Source organism: Miniopterus natalensis, chromosome 1 (assembly GCF_054644295.1).
Source record: "Miniopterus natalensis isolate mMinNat1 chromosome 1, mMinNat1.hap1, whole genome shotgun sequence".
Classification (NCBI taxonomy): Eukaryota; Metazoa; Chordata; class Mammalia; order Chiroptera; family Miniopteridae; genus Miniopterus; species Miniopterus natalensis.
In genome coordinates, this window is record NC_142081.1 from 17,723,793 (window position 1) to 17,739,902 (window position 16,110).

General features: G+C 44.2%; 1 protein-coding gene across 8 annotated transcripts in view; it reads right to left on the minus strand.

Moving 5' to 3' along the window:
• NRXN3 (neurexin 3) overlaps nucleotides 1-16,110 on the minus strand; it is a 1,308,313-nt gene that overhangs the window by 921,794 nt on the left and 370,409 nt on the right. For all 8 annotated transcript variants that reach the window (XM_087818808.1, XM_087818802.1, XM_087818795.1 and 5 more), the window contains one exon: nucleotides 13,003-13,386. In XM_087818808.1, the coding sequence (XP_087674934.1) occupies nucleotides 13,003-13,386 (384 nt within the window). The remainder of the gene's footprint in view (nucleotides 1-13,002; nucleotides 13,387-16,110) is intronic.

Consider the following 16,110-nt stretch of genomic DNA (forward strand, 5'->3'; position numbering starts at 1 on the left):
ACCCACCAGAAAATCCTACCCTGTGTGTGTGCACGTGTGTGTGTGTGGTAGAGAAGATGGATGTTCAAGCACCAAATTTCTCCGAATTTGTCAGATAATAAACCAACAGTCTAACGTCAGCACAGTAAATCTTAGGGTCAGCCCATCCAGTTAGGCCTTTATTCATACATTCATTGCTTTCCTCCACAGACACAGATTGAGCTCGGGAGGCTTGACACAGGCTTGATGGCTCACCTGTCTAGCGCAGGAGACAGACAAGCAAGAGGCCCAGTTTTAGGGCTGAAGAATACATGTGTGTGCACGTAGGTGTGACTTGTGGTGTGTTGTGGGCCGGAATAAATTTTAACAGGGCAAAATCTGTCTTCCTCACTCTGAGCTGCACCCATTTCGTGCTTTTCTGGACCAGTCTCGTGCAGCTTAGAGCTCCTTTTCTTTACTGAGGAACCAAGAATGTGGGCAAGGAGATGTGGAAGATCTTGATTGCTTTTCTAAACCCTGAATTGACTCCAAATGGGCAGCTGCCATGTCTGCTGATTCCTTAGGTCCATCCCTGAAATTCCTGAAGCAGAGAACGAACAGGGGTGGGAGATAAACAAAAAGGCCTCTCCATTCTCCATAGCTCTTTCTCCCTCCAAAAGCACCCAATCTCACCTCTAAGACCCCTCATTTTAAGAAATGGCAAAGTATGATAGAAAATCTGGTAGACTGGGTTTTTAAAAATCCTACTTCTAGTATTTGTGACTAGGGAAGTTATTTAATCTTTGTGAGCCTTGGTTTAATTACCTTAAAAATATGAATGATACCACACACATTATAGGCTTATTCCAAATTTTAAATTAATAATAATAATGCTTCCCCATGTACTAAACACCTAAAAGTTACTGGTGTTGTGCTGAGAGTTTTATATAATCATCTAATTTAAGCCTCACAACAACCACCAGAAGCTTGTCTTATAGATCAGAAAACTGAAGCTCACAGAGAGAAAACACACCCAAGGTTGCATAATAATCAGTGGTGGAATTAGAATCCATATCCAGCTCTGACTGCAAAGTTCCTGCATCTTAGGTTAAGCACCAAATTATACCTGGCACATAGTAGGTACTCAATAACTATGAACTCCCTTTTTATGTTCCCTTATGTGTGCATTTCGGTGGCTTTGATAACCTTGGTACAAGCCTACACACCCTCCAAGGTTGCCTTTCAATGGTGCCCCCCTTCTTGGAGAGGACGAGAAATTTTTCAGACCACTTCTTTAAGCATCTCTTTTTAAACAGATGTGTTGATAATGTAAGGTTTGGGTAATGAGATTTTCCAGGCCATAAGTTGTTAACTGTGAATTGATTGCCTAGCCTATTTGCAATAAATAAAGGGACTATTACATACAAAAAACACACACAAGGACCCACTGAGCTTGTATGGAAAGGTTCTAAGTTGTGCTTCACAAGCTCCCCAGAGCCCACCCAGAGGGCACAAAGCTAGAGCACTTCTGACAGTGCTTTAGAGCAGGGAGCTCTGGTCCAGGATTCAAAATATGACTTTAGTACAACATATGGAAAGAGAGTCAATGTTCCCATAGCGTTCATACAACTTTCTTTATGTTTTCTTTTCTTTTTTTAAAGAGAGAAAGAGGAAGGGAGAGGAGGAGAGAGATAGGAGATAGAAACATCAATAGAGAGAAACATCGATTGGCTGCCTCCTGCATGGCCCCTACTGGGATTGAACCAGCCACCCGGGCATGTGCTTGGGATGCTGCCCAACCAACTGAGCCATACCAGCTGGGCATACAACATTTTAGGGATTTTGTCAAAGGTGTTTGTGCATCAGCTGTTTGGTTAGACTCAAAACCTCAGAGGTCCTTTCCAACTACAAATTTTGATAAAAGAGTCATCCCGCCCTCTATCCCCAATCATTGTTTTTATCGCCTGTACAATTACCAGGACTCTTACTCATCAATCTCCTCTCCTCCCACTTCTGCTCTCAACATGGGCTTGACCTTGTGGATTTGCACAGCAAGCAGAAGGCTCCATGTTACCATGGCTGGAGAAGCTGGATTGCTGGTGAAAGAAGTTTCATCATTACAGACTGAGAAGTAGGGGAGGGGGTCAGCTGGAGCTGCAGCCTGCCACCACATGTGGTGACACTGAGAGCCAGGTACCATCTTCAGACCCAGAAAGGGAGACTTCCAGTGTGGGGAGAATTCAACTAAGCAAACATCAGAGAGTTTATTTTTTCCTTTGCATTGTTGCTGACAAAGACAAAGGATGTGCTGGCCGTAGCTGGTGTCAATATGTGGCCCTGGGAGAGCTTATGAAAACAATAGTCAGACACCAGTGGGCCACAGCAGGAAGCTCCAGACAAGGGGCCCACAAAGAAGATTGAAATCTGAAAGGCTCAAGACTTTCTTTCCCTGGGGACACAAAGAGAAGTGTGTTAATCCCACAGATTTCATAAGGCTTCTGATTTACTGGTCTCTCAAAGGCTCTGTTGGGTTTTGTCATTTTGATGAGAATGCCTTGCTGTAAAGGTTAAACATGCTAAGAAGCATGAAATGATCTTCTTCAAGAAAGATTGCATCTCCTTGCCAGGGAAATCGCTGTCCAATGGCCCACAGAAGGGGGCCTTTCAAGAGCCATTTATACCCAGGGTTTCCAGCCCTAAGTCTCAGATGCACTTGTCACTCAAAATCCTCTCTGTTGGGCTGGATTTATTTGTCATTCCTGGGGTAAGATGGGATGGGTGATGAAAGAGAAAAGAGAAATGTTTACATGTCTTTTCCCTTCATGTATTTTTAATAAAGAGTTTAAAGAATATATTTGAACCACATAAACAAACAAAAAGCTATTATAGGAAAAAAAATAATGTAACAATTTATGTGCTCTTATATCTAAAACCAAAAAAAAGTAACATTGGTACTATGTGTGTGTGTGTGTGTGTGTGTGTGTGTGTGTGTGTGTATATATTTGACAAATGTTCATTAAAAAATTCATTCTCCACATTTTAAATGTTTTATATTACAGAATTCTTTAATGCACAATTTTCTGTTTATATTTCTTTTCCCCAAATCAATCGACAACATTTCAAAGGAAATTTACCAAGATGAAAGAAGGTGAAGAGATTAGCCAAAGAACGTATATGCCTAGCCCATGGACACAGACAACAGTGTTGTGAAGGCCAGAGGGAGGGGAAGTAAGCTGGGTGGCAGTGGGTAAAGGGAGAGAAAATGAGGGACATCTGTAATACTGTCAGCAATAAAAATATTAAAAATGAACAAATTACCAGAGACTAACCAAATGCCTTTGTTATAATGCCACAATTCTACTTCTTAGTAAGTGAGGGTACCTAAACATATATTTTTACAAAATATACACAGATACTAGTTGTGTCTATCTGGGGAACCAGAATAAAGGGCCAAGAACATTACATTCTTTGGGTGACTCATTCCCTCCGTGGAGGCCTCAGTCGGGGTGCGGGAGTTATGCTAGATAGTACCCGAGCCTCTCGCAATATAATTTTACAACCCTTTATTCTCCGTTTCCTTTGGGTTCATCCAGCTTCAGGTTTTCAGTTTGGGCCTTATATTCATGTCAGCTACATGCCTGGTGTTTCTTCCCCTTAAGACCCAGATAGAATTAAAACAGACCCCATGATAAAGCAGAGAAACATCTCAGAGACCAGGGGGAAACTACACAGGTGCACCCTAGGCGTGCACACGTACACCACCCTCAACACTGGGTGTCATTGCTACGAAGTCCTGATGAGAGACCAGAGTACAGAGAAATCCAAAATATGCCTTTCCTATCTCTTAGAAAAAAGAATCTTTTAACGTAATCTCAAATATGTCCACTTTTACTAGAAAAAGAAAAACTGCAAATTTTTTTTCAACCAAATACAGGGTGGGGCAAAAGTAGGTTTACAGTTGTGAGTGCATGAAACAGTTTATTCTTATATTCTTATTTATTAATTACTGTATTATTTTCCATATGAACCACTGTAAACCTACTTTTGCCCAACACTGTATGTACAGATCTTGGTAGAGATAATCATAGACCATTTTAACATAATTCTTTAAAACCTGGGATTATGCCAGTCATGCTTTGATTCCTAATAAAACCACCTGAAGCATGGACAAAAGCATGCTTGCTATGTTCCCTCTGCCACCATCTGCCTTCCTATATCAGACATTTAAACACGGAATCCTATCTAGGTCACTCCTATAACACAAGAAAAAATAAAACAACAAAAGCACTAGCCAGAGAGCTTTTTCATTCTTGAATTGTTGAATCCTAGATTCAGAACCGGGCATGTTACCAATGTGAGCACATTATACACTTTGACTCTATGACAGAGGGACCCAGCAAGCCAACCAAGTGGCCGCTGTTGACATTCTCAGTGGTAAATATGGAAACTGAGGCACAGAGAGAGGGTAAGCCACGTATGTTCAGAGTGGGACCAGCATGTGTAGGTGACTCCTAGTTCTATCCCCTGTTGCCTCACTTGTCCCCACTCCTCCCAAGAATGTCCAACTGATTTGAACGGCTGAGGTGCAGAGGGAGGAAGCAATAGGGCTCTATGGCCAAACCCCTGTTCTGATCCAGTCGTGGCCATTCTTTAGCTGGGTACAATTGGCTAGTAACATTGCCCCTTAAATCTATTAGATACATCCCCAAAACGTGACTTCCATTCTCTTTACCTCCACTTGGGCTCTCATTTTTCATCCCTGAAATAAGACAACTGCAAACTGAACTGATACACACTCGTCTGTTGCCCTGCTGTCTCCCACGCCCCACCCATCCTCTGTCAGGTGAGCTGATCTTGTTGTCCCATTGATAAAAATGGCATGTCTCCTATAATGTAAGATCTAAACTTGTTGGGAGAGCAAGTCAGGTGCTTCACATCTGGTCCTTCCACTCCTCCAGCCACAACTTCTAAAACATCCCCTCGAATTCCTTCTCCTCAATCCCCAAGTCTTAGATTCACCCATGAGGAAAACTTCCTGTTTCCCTAAGTCCCCTCTGCATCTCTGCTCCTTGTACCTGGAATATTTTTACCTACCTAGTCTACCTGGGAGACTCCTGTAACTCCACCAAGCCTCAGCTCTAGGGTCACCCAGTCTGTGACACTGTCCATGATGTTTCTCGCTGCATCTGTGTCCCACCTGTCTCGGATATCAGAATTGATTGACCTGTTTATAAGGTGTGTCACAATCAATGCTCTGGCATCCTGAGGGCTCAGTGCAGCCCCTGGCACACAGTACCCAATAGGTGCTCTGAAATGAATGAATTGGGCCCTTAATTTCTTCATCTAGAAAATGAGATAATAATATGCAGCCTGCAGAGTGGATGTGAGGGTTAAATGGCCCAGTGTATATACAGAGCAGGCACATAATTTATCTCAATAAACAGATCTCTTAACTCCCTTTCCTCTTGATCCATGCTGGAGCAAGGAAGAATTTATCTGTGAAAAGACACACAAGGCCAGAGATGCTAGAAAAGGCTATGACGATCCCCTTGTGTTGCATTTTGAAGCACTTGTTTCTCATAATTTAGCAGCATCTTAATTTATTGCATCCATAAGGGGCAGCTGTCTGCTGGCAGTCAAACAGCTTTTAGCAAAGGCAGTAATAAAGGTACAGAGTGGCAATATATATGGCTGCTGTGTCCCTGCATTTGACAGAACCACAGCCAACAGCAGGTGTGATGCAGTTCTAAGCAGTTGTCACACACCGCCCCAAAGTGCTGACCCTCCCTTCCTCAGGCTGAACACAGGCCAAGATGGAGATTTTCCAAAGATCTCTAAAGCCCCCAGCCTGTCCTGAGGACCCTGAGCTTTAAGACTCCAGAATAAAAGAATCTCCTTCCCTGGCTCTATTCTTTGGAGGGACACAGGAGCAGCTGTGATCAGGGGTAGCTCAGACCCTGACCTAGTGGAATGACACTTAGGAAGGGTTCCTGGACTATGCAACAATTTCCTGGGCTCATAAAATCCTGGGCCTATGAAAAGAAAAACTTGGAAAACAGGAAAAGAGAAAATCAGAGTCTGAATCTGAGCACTGCTATGGTCCTCACCAGAGATACATCTGTATGACTTCAGAATCGACTGATTAGAAAAAATGAAGACACATTGGTTGATGCTGCTGAATTGTGTATTTCTTAAAAAGCCCCTTTCTCTGGTACATGTCATTTTTCATCTAAAAGGGACAGAAAAGGAGACAGCCTTTTCATTCTCTTAAGAAATCCAAGGTTATATTCATTAATCCGTCAATTAAAACTTACATATCACAGGCCTGAAGTATTCCCAGTACATCGAGGTGTTCATTTTCTTAGATGAATGACTGAGAGAAGTCACAACTTCAAAGCAGTGCTTATATAACTAAATGCAGCCTCCTAACCCAGAGAGCTTTGCAGACTGCAAGGAACAAGGACTCCCATTCCTGTCCTGCCCTTCACTCACCTCTACCCCTCATCTTGGGACAAGGGAAGGCATTGCCAAGATGACGACATTTGAGGATCACAGAGTTTAGAATGGGAAGGGCCCTAAGAGAGCATGAAACCCAATTGCCTCATTTTATTTTTGCATAACAGAGATGCCAGGGGATCCAAGTAAGAATCTCAAGGTCGCATATCTAAATAAAGGGCCTGGACATCCCTGGGGAATGCAGCACATCCTCAGTGGCACTGGAACCTGAGAAAGCAATCAGGATTATTATAGTTGACCTTGGAGGCCAGGGTTTCCTGTGTTCCCACATCACTGAGTCAGCCTCAGCAGAGCCCAGTGGCTCTGGAGCTAGTTATCAAGTGGTACATCACATTGGACATATTTTGCTTTCTCATTGGTATCTTTTTCTTTCCTATAATTATCTCCTGGATCATTGCCCTTGGTTGGTTGCATTACAATGTGCAGATTACTTCTCCATCTCCTCCACTAGACTATGAATCCGTCAAGGAACTGAAACCGTGTCTTCAACAAGTTTGTATCCTCACACTTTAGCTCACCAAGCCTGGTGCAGAGAAGAGCTAGATGCCTACTTATGGAATTGCTATGCGAATGTTGAACCTAATTCCAAAGAAGCTTCAGAGCTTGATTTCCTAACATTCTCATTTCCTGTAATTGAGGGGACCAGAGGCCACTGAAACTCAAACTACTTAAGGTAGAAATGTGTTGAGTACGTAGACATTTTAATAATCTAACTTCAGTACTCTAAGGAAGGCACAGAATGAACTTGAGCTTTGCATAGTCATGTGACGCGCTATCCAGTGGTCCAAAGAAGAGATCGGTGTAGACTCACCTAGGGGGGCAGTGGTGGGAAGGGAGAGAGGTGGACAGATGCAGGATGGGTTTAGATGAAGCATCAGCGGGAACTTGCTGGGGCAGACCAGACGAGATGAAAGAAAATCAAGGAAAATCCAAGGATGATGTTGATGCTGCGCACTGAGACCGGGAAACTAGAAGTAAAAAAGGAAGGGCAGGGAGGAGGAACACAAATCTCTTTTTCTCAGTGTTATGATTAAGAGACCTCTCAGATATTCAGATGCAGATGTCAAATAGACAACTGGATATAGATATCTGGATTCCAGAGAGAGTTCCAGGAAAGGGAGCCCGACTTGGGAGTCACTGACTTACAGATGACCTTTGACATCTGGCAATGGACAAGGGCACCAAGGGGCATGTACAGACCAAGAGGGGACCCAGGACAGAGGACTGGTGCCTAACAACACTTAACCATAGAGCATGCATATAGCACAGTGCTAGAGACTGTGGGGAAACAAAGATATTTAATGCACTGGTTTTCCCTCAATGACCTTATGATATAACCTCTTCCATATAAACAAGAAGGAAAGACTGTTCCATGTAAAGAATTGGGAGTCAGAGATCATGAATTTTAATCATTCTACAGCTACTCCAAGTCCAAGTCATGTTAACTTCTCAGGGCTTCCAATTCCTCACCTGCTGATACAAGGATTAGATACAGATAACATGAACGATATTTTCTGATGTCATGATTTCCACGTGGCATCCAAATGACACATTCCAGCCTCACCTAAAGGCGGTGTCTCACCCTTCCTTCCCAGGCAGAATGTGCTCCTGCCACTCCCGGGCACACAGCAGCCATCAGAGGGCTTGGCTGAGAGGGGAACCCCTGAGCTGGAAGGGGGAGCAGTTGCTGCCCACACTCTTATTCTGTTGGAATAAGAGTCATCAGAGAGAACTCAAAATATCTTTCCTTCTGGGTTTTCAGCTGGTGTTTATGTTAGATGAATGGAATCCTGGGGACCAGTAAGAGCAGATTTACCCTCTCCATCTCAAAGACATGTTCTCAAAGACATCGAATTTCCATGATCCCAGGAAATATTTTCTTTTATCAGACAGAAGTTGTTCCACATGGCTGGACACCTGTAATAGGACATGGCCATATGGGGCCTGGTACCCTGAGCTTACCCATGAAAGGATGAAAGAGCATGCTCTGTGTGTGTGTATCTGTACACACATGTGGGTGATCCTTCATATCAATTCTAGATGACTGCTCACCTGGCCAGAGCTGACTGGAGAGGCAAATTAAGCCAATCAGGTTATCTTTCTGGAAAATATAAACTCTGAATGGAAAAATCCAGAACCTGGAGGTCAGGAGAGATGAATCATTTCAATCACAGTGCCTTGGGGTCCCCAGAGTTGCTCCGCTTCCCTTTGTAAGATGTACTTAGTGAGATCTTCACTTGATTGACACCTCTCTAGGTGATCATGTAGAAATCCTGTTCCTTGATTGTGTTAGCCACAGTCAATTCTGTAACTTACAACCAAGTAGACCTTACCTAGTAAGTATTAATGTCCCTATTTTACAGAGAAGGAAACTGAGACTTAGAAGAATTAAGAGAGGAAGTAGTTATAAATCATCTAGCTAGTAAGTGAGAGAACACAGGAATCAAGCTCCATCCAACATTACATTTTATACCACTAACCACTAGGCAATCCTGACTCTAAGTGCTGCACTGTAGGTTATTTTCCTTGTCATAGAGATGGACTTGTGCTGGGTCTTATTTTCTTTCTTTCTTTTTTCAATATATCTTTATTGATTTCAGAGAGAGGAAAGGAGAGGGAGAGAGAGAGATAGAAACATCAATGATGAGAGTCATTGATTGAGCCCGCAACCCGGGCATGTGCCCTGACCGGGAATCGAACCCCTATCGCCTGGATCCTAGGTCAACGCTCAACCACTGAGCCACACTAGGCCAGGCTGGGTCTTATTTTCTTTCTTGCTAAATAAAGGATGACATTCATTCAGAAAATGCCTTCCAGGGAAACGGATAGAATCTGTAGCTCAAACTGAAGCTCTATGGTCCACAAATAAATCCATAGCCTTGCCTATTACCACTTGGCTCCCACCAAGGGAATTAAAGAGTTTGGCTACATTGGCAAGGGGAAGGTGCCTATGTTGTCTCAGGTCAATTGATCTTCTCTTCTTAAGACAGACAAGCTAGAACATCTCCTCTGTACAGCAGGGCTCCACGGGATGGCAGGTGGTCTTCCAGCAGATGAAAGCATTTCAACCAAACAGATTGGCATTCAGTAGCTAAAACAGGCCTTTGCTTTTTAGGTCATGGAGACGTCTCCCACTTCACTATAAATAACAAACCAAAATAGCTACAGCTGAACAACCAGGGTGGGTATATATATCTCTACATCTTAGAATAGTATCAGATCATACTGAAAAATCTAAATACGACATTGAGCCAATTGCCATACAGCAAGACTTAGAGCTGCTCGTTTTCACAGACAGTAGAAGCACTCTCGTGAGGATACAAGCAAGAGTCATCCACTTTTACTCTAAAAGAAAAGTCCTGATACAAATTACCCTTAGTCTAACATGCTTGTATATGTCCTAGTCCCCCTGCTTTATTCCCTTGTCTTGGACGGCGACATTGATCTGAGAGTTGTCTCTTAGACTGAACTGCTTGCTCACTTTGTTTGAGTTCTTGGGCTATTTTAATCTGACCTGGGCCATCCCCAACTCTGCTTTTTCTCTAAATACCAGTATTCAGCATCCCACCTATGTTTTCTCCAGTTTATATAAACAAGCCCTTCTTTGTAACACTACTGTTCTTGTTGTGGGGCCAACAATACCAAGGGACTGACCCGACTATGAAGCCCAAGTATGGGACATAGTTTGGGCTAGATGGGACACACTGTCTTAGGAACTATCCTAGACTCATCACATTTATCACAAATGATGAATTCTAGGCTTAGGGTCAATGCTTCTAGAAGATTACAAAGAGAATGGTAAACTGAGTGAGCAGGTTGCTGGTGTTATGGTGGATGGAGCAGCATCCCTTGATCCAAAGGGGACCATGTTCCTATACAAATAATCCTAACAAACACTTTGCCTTCACCACTCTTCGGAAGTACCCGTAGTGAACATTGAGGGTGACAGGTAGAGAGAGGCCATACTTTTGTTAGAAATGGGAGACAAGAAAATCCAAAAAAACCTGGGGCCCATTTTTCTGACCATCACTCCCCCCATATGGACATGGCCTCTCACATCTGTGTATCCTAATGTTCCCCTCAAGGCATCTAGCATAACACCCACCACATGTTAGCACATTTCCCACATCTCCCTGTGTTTCCCTGGAAGGATTATATGCCCCTTGATCAAAATCAAGGGCTGTCAGTTTGTTTGTAACTCTTGCATCTAATACAATGTCTGAAACATTCTGGGGTTTGATGACCGCTGCATGTATAAAAAATGAGTGAAAGATAGTCAAAAGCATCTCCCCTGGGGAATCAGTTTCAATAAAGAAAAAGAATGTCATTGGGAAGCTCTATTTCCTTTGCTAGCAGAGTGGAGTCCTATCATTTTTACACCCCACTGATTCATTCTGAACATGGTGTCAGGAGCAATCCAAGGCCAAAAAACAATTAGTGGGGGAACAAAACAATCAGATGAACCGTCTGGAATTTGAGCGATGTATAGATCAAACGTCTTAAGTTCGCTCCTTCTCATTTGGCCAGAATGGATGACCCTTGGCTGCACTGTACCAGGAATAATTGTCCCTCACATATCCCCAATCAGCTGCCTTTTAATGACTAGTCACAAGTGACAATGTAAAAGGTGCAGTGACTTTCATTGTCTTTGGCAAATCTTGAATCAAGACCCATTGATCTGCCCTTGGAATAGGTGAACTCAGAGACACTTTACACAGATGTCTACAGTCACTGCTGCCGGTCTTCAGCAACCACGAGGACCTTGAATTGGGAAGAGACCCATGGGGAGAAAGTGAGGTGTTTAAAGTGACCTTCAGTTCTTACACTAGAACCGAAGATTGTGGAAGATCCTGGCTTACACCAAACTATGATAACTCATCACCAGACTTATGATATTGGACAATTCCAGCCACTGGTGGTAGTCTTTAAAGATAAGACCCTGCAGGTTCCTCCTCAAGATAGTCTTCTCTTTTTCAAATCTCCATGTCCTCATTGTCTGGTGCATCAGTGGAGCCCAGGCTGCTGCCCTGTATCATTTTATTACTGCTTTTTGTATTGATGTTTCAGCTCCTCAGCTAAGTAGATGGTAAGCTTCTTGAGGGCAGAAACTACCTATAACAGATGCTGTATCCTCGAAGCCCTAGAGTTATGCCCTCAGCAAACATTTAACAACTCTGTAGATTATCTTTTTGTATAAAATAGAGACTGACAACCCATGGACAACCACTTGATTCTGTGTGCCTGGCATATAGAACAATAAACCAAGCTGCAATCTGGATATGGCTTATAGACTGGAATCTTCTTGTCTTAACGTTATCTCTTGGCTTGCCTTTATCTCTGTCCTCTGCCTAAACTGTAAATTCAATGCAAATGTAAAATGCAGAAGTGGTGAATGGAAAGGGGCTCCTCCCAACATTCTGGCATGTTCTAATCAGTCAGCCCCCACTATTTGCTCCCTACCTCTTCAGCCACCTCTCCTAACTTTCCCCCCACATTACTCCACACTCCAGTCCATTCTGGAATTTGCTCAGCTCCTCAGCTGTGCCATGGTCTCTCACTTCTGTCCCTTGGCATGCCCTTCCTGTCTAGGACACACACCTTCCTCCCACTTCTTTGCCAAGCTTACTCCTATCCATATTTCAAGTTTCAACTTGCATATTTCCTCCTTGAAGAAGCTTTCTATGAACTCCTACAATATGTCAGGTCCCCTTGTAAAGGCCTTTCAGACTTCTCTCTACTTTCCCTTTAATGATGCTGAATGACAATAGTTATGACTACAACAATCACTAATATTTATTAACTGCTTACCATAGCCCAGGACCTGTTGACTCACTTCATCATTACCAGTATCTTGGAAAGAGGTATCTGATTAATCCCATTTTACAGATGAGGAAATCAAATCTCAAAGATATTGATTACCTTGCAAAGGTTCACATCACTCCACGAGGGCCAGATTTCTCACCCAGTCTGGCCCCAGAGCTCCTGTTCTTAACCAATACATCCCACCGTCTCTTACAAAACTCACCATGTTTAAAATTATTTACTTAATGGCTAAATATTCAACTAGGAATCAATCTCCTTGAGAAAAGGGCTGGGCCTGTCTTGTACAATAGCATATTTCTAAAGCGTAACCCAAGAACTGGCCTGCAGAGAGCACCAAAAAGCATGAGCTCAACGAACAAATAAAACACCAGTTGGTTAGCCCATCCAGAACCCCAAAAGACAAGGCTTCACCTTCTCTAAATAAAAGATGCCTGACACTTAATAATTTAAAAAAAAGTATCATGATCATGGTAATGCTTATTCTAAACTTTCCCCTTTTTGCAACCCAACCCTAGTCAAACAAATCCAAACATCCAGAACCAGAAAGGGCGCCCTCTGGGAACCCAAGAGAAGTCTAGAAGAAAGCAAGCACAGGTGGGTCCCCAGGAAGCACCCGTGGTAGCAAAGGAAGCACAGGCGTCTGCGGGGCCGCACCTGTCGTCGTCACACCCACTGAGCCGCGGCGGCAGCCCCGGGCCCACTCACCCCTCTCGCAGGTTCGCCCCCAGTAGCCGGTGCCCGTGCAGTCGCAGATGAAGCGGTTCCAGCCGTCCTTGCACACGGCGTTGTTCTTGCAGGGGTAGCTGTCGCACTGCTTGGCGCTGGTGCGGGAGCAGGAGGACTTGACGCCCGCGGCGTTCTGCAGCTCGGCCAGCTGCCGGATGTTCTTGCTGCGCCCGTCGATGAACAGGTCGCGGATGCAGCCCACGTAGCCGTAGTTGAGCATGGCCGTCCAGAGCTCCGTGGGCAGGATGAGGCCGGCGCGGCTCTCGGGCAGCCCGCCCAGGTACATGTCCCCCTCCAGGTCCAGGATCTCGCTCTCCCCGCTGGCGGTGAAAGGCGTGCGCCTGCTGTTCACTGATATGGTACCTGGGTGGGAAGACAGAGGGACGGTGAGCTAACAGCGACGTGGCATCGCAGGCCAGGCTGCCCGGCCATGAACCAAAGAAGGGAGCCCAGCCGGTGGGTTCGGAGACCAGCACCGGGTGACCAGGAGAGAACAGCGCGAACAAGGGAAGGAGCTGCCACAAGGTGGAGGAAAGGAGAGGGTAGGTAATGGGGTTCCAGTCCGTGCCAGGTAAGACGGCCTGGCCCATAGGGGGCCCTGGGACAATCCCAATGGCCTGCTACCGAGGATGATGTCTTTTCTCTACCGAAAAGTCCTGCTGAAGGTCGCCTACCATCCAGGGCAGAGCAGCACAGCTCCTGCCTGTGTTTCAGTCCCGGCTCTGCCATGTTGTAGCTGTAACGGTGAAGGAGCACCTTCACCTTCCGGGGCCTTAATTTCCTCATCTGTAAAATGCAGACATAATGGTCCCCCACTCACAGGTGGGTGTAACGATTAAATGAGCTCACGTCTATTAAGAGCTCCTTACTCTGTGCCTGGGACAGAGTAAGGGCCCTGCAAGTGCTTGCTTGAGTCTTTCCCTTCTGGCTCGTCATGGAACGCTCCATGCACGGATACCCTCTACACTGGCATTAGCTGCCAGGCCTGCCAGTGACTATGTTGGGCACTGTCTCTGATAAATTTTAACTGGAACATGTTTATTTATTCATTTAACAAGTATGCATTGAACACCTCTTCTGTCTCCGGTAGAGTTCTACACACAGAGATGAACTTGACAGGCATGTCCTTGCTCTCATGGAGCTGATGTTCCAGAGCAAAGGGACAGAAAATAAACAAGTCACCCAATAAACAAGAGAAATTAGCTAATGACAGGTGCTAGGAAGAGAGTAAAATGAGAGCTGTGGCAGCAGCCTAAGGGTTCTTCTTTAAAGTGAAGGCTTCTCTAAGCACATGCCAGGTGAGCTGAAAACAGAACGTGGAAGGGGGAAGAAGGTGCCTGGTAGAAGGAATGGCATATACAAAGGCCCTGGGGCAGGCAGGGTTGTGGCTAGAGTGGAGAAGGCAAGAGGAGATGAGTCAGGGAGAGAGACTGGGTGCCTGAGATTACAGAAGATGTAACCCTAGAGCCTAACCTGGGAACTTGGGAACAGGGATTCCTGGTGGAAATGACCCTAGGCCAGTCCCTGAGCCACTTAACAGCTCAGTTTCCTAAAGTGTAAAAATCAAGGAAACTGTAAAATCAAAGTGATATCTGAACATCATGCCATACATTTAAAAAAGGATCTAGTATTCTCAAAGTGCTTTGTTGGTACCAAGTTAACTGGGTCATGCCATCCATCAGCCAGCCTTCACTTCTGTCTGAATCTCAATTCCCTCAGCTATGAAGGGGGTAGCCTGAGGGCTGAGAAGATCAAATGAGATCAAGAATGTGACAGACACTCTAAATTACAAAGTCAGCACAGGGGTAGAAGAGTAGAAAGAGCCTAAGGGGCCTCTGGGAGGATTAATCCAACAGCTTGCTTCCCCTACTGGCCCCTAGAAGTTTTCTCCTGGAGAAATCTGCTTTGCCCTTTTGACTTTTAATCTTTTAAAAACCCATGTAACAATAATACTGTCCTGGTCACCGTTTTAAACACTATGTTCTTTTTTGGACTTGATCCTTAAAATAATTTTGTGAGCCCTAGCCTGCTTGGCTCAGTGGCTAGAGCATCGGCCCGCAGACTGAAGGGTCCTGGGTTCAATTCCGGCCAAGGGCACGTACCTTGGTTGCAGGCTCAGTCCCTGGCCCCGGTCGGGGTGCATGCAGGAGGCAAGCAATCGATGTGTCTCTCTCACATTGATGTTTCTCTCTCTCTCTCTCTCTCTCTTTCCCTTCCACTCACTCTGAAAAGCAATGGAAAAAATATCCTCGGGTGAGAATTTAAAAAAAAATACAAAAACAGTTTTGTGAGATAGGAGTTGCTATTTCACAAATGAGAAAGCCGAGGTTTGTGTCTTTCTTCTCTCTCACAACGTGCCTTCTTTGCCCTCCGCAAATCCACAGAGCTACTCCGATCACCCACTGGCAGGAAGGAACATCTATTGCCAAATAAGACAAGTACCAGAACAAATTTAAATGCGGGAGCCTTGAATACACCCTGAGGACAATCTAGCCTGTGTGACCACAGCTGTTTTCAATGCACTTATCAACTTTTAAGAATCTGTTCCCCAAATGGATAGTGATCATAAAAGTTTTTCTTTCTATTTTATTTATTTATTTTTCAATTACAGTTGATTCAATATCATTTCATATTAGTTTCAGGTGTACAGAATAGTGGTTAGACATTTATATAATTTACAAAGTGATCCCCTAATAAGCCTAGTACCCACCTGGCACCACACATAGTTATTACAATATCATTGACTATATTTCCTATGCTGTACTTTACATTCCCGTGACTATTTTGTGACTACCAACTTGTACTTCTTAATCTCTTTGTTATTTATAATAGCCAAGATATGGAAGCAACCTAAGTATCCATCAATAGATAACTGGATAAAGAAGGGGTAATACATATATACAATGGAATATTACTTTGCCATAAAAAAGAATGAAATCTTACCACTTGTGACAACATGGAAGGACCTATAGGGTATTACACTAAGTGAAATAAAAGTTTTTCTAGACCACCTCTCAGCCATATTATTATTATTCAGGATGAGTGAGGAAGGAGACACCACACTTAGCTACACTAATGTTTTTACAA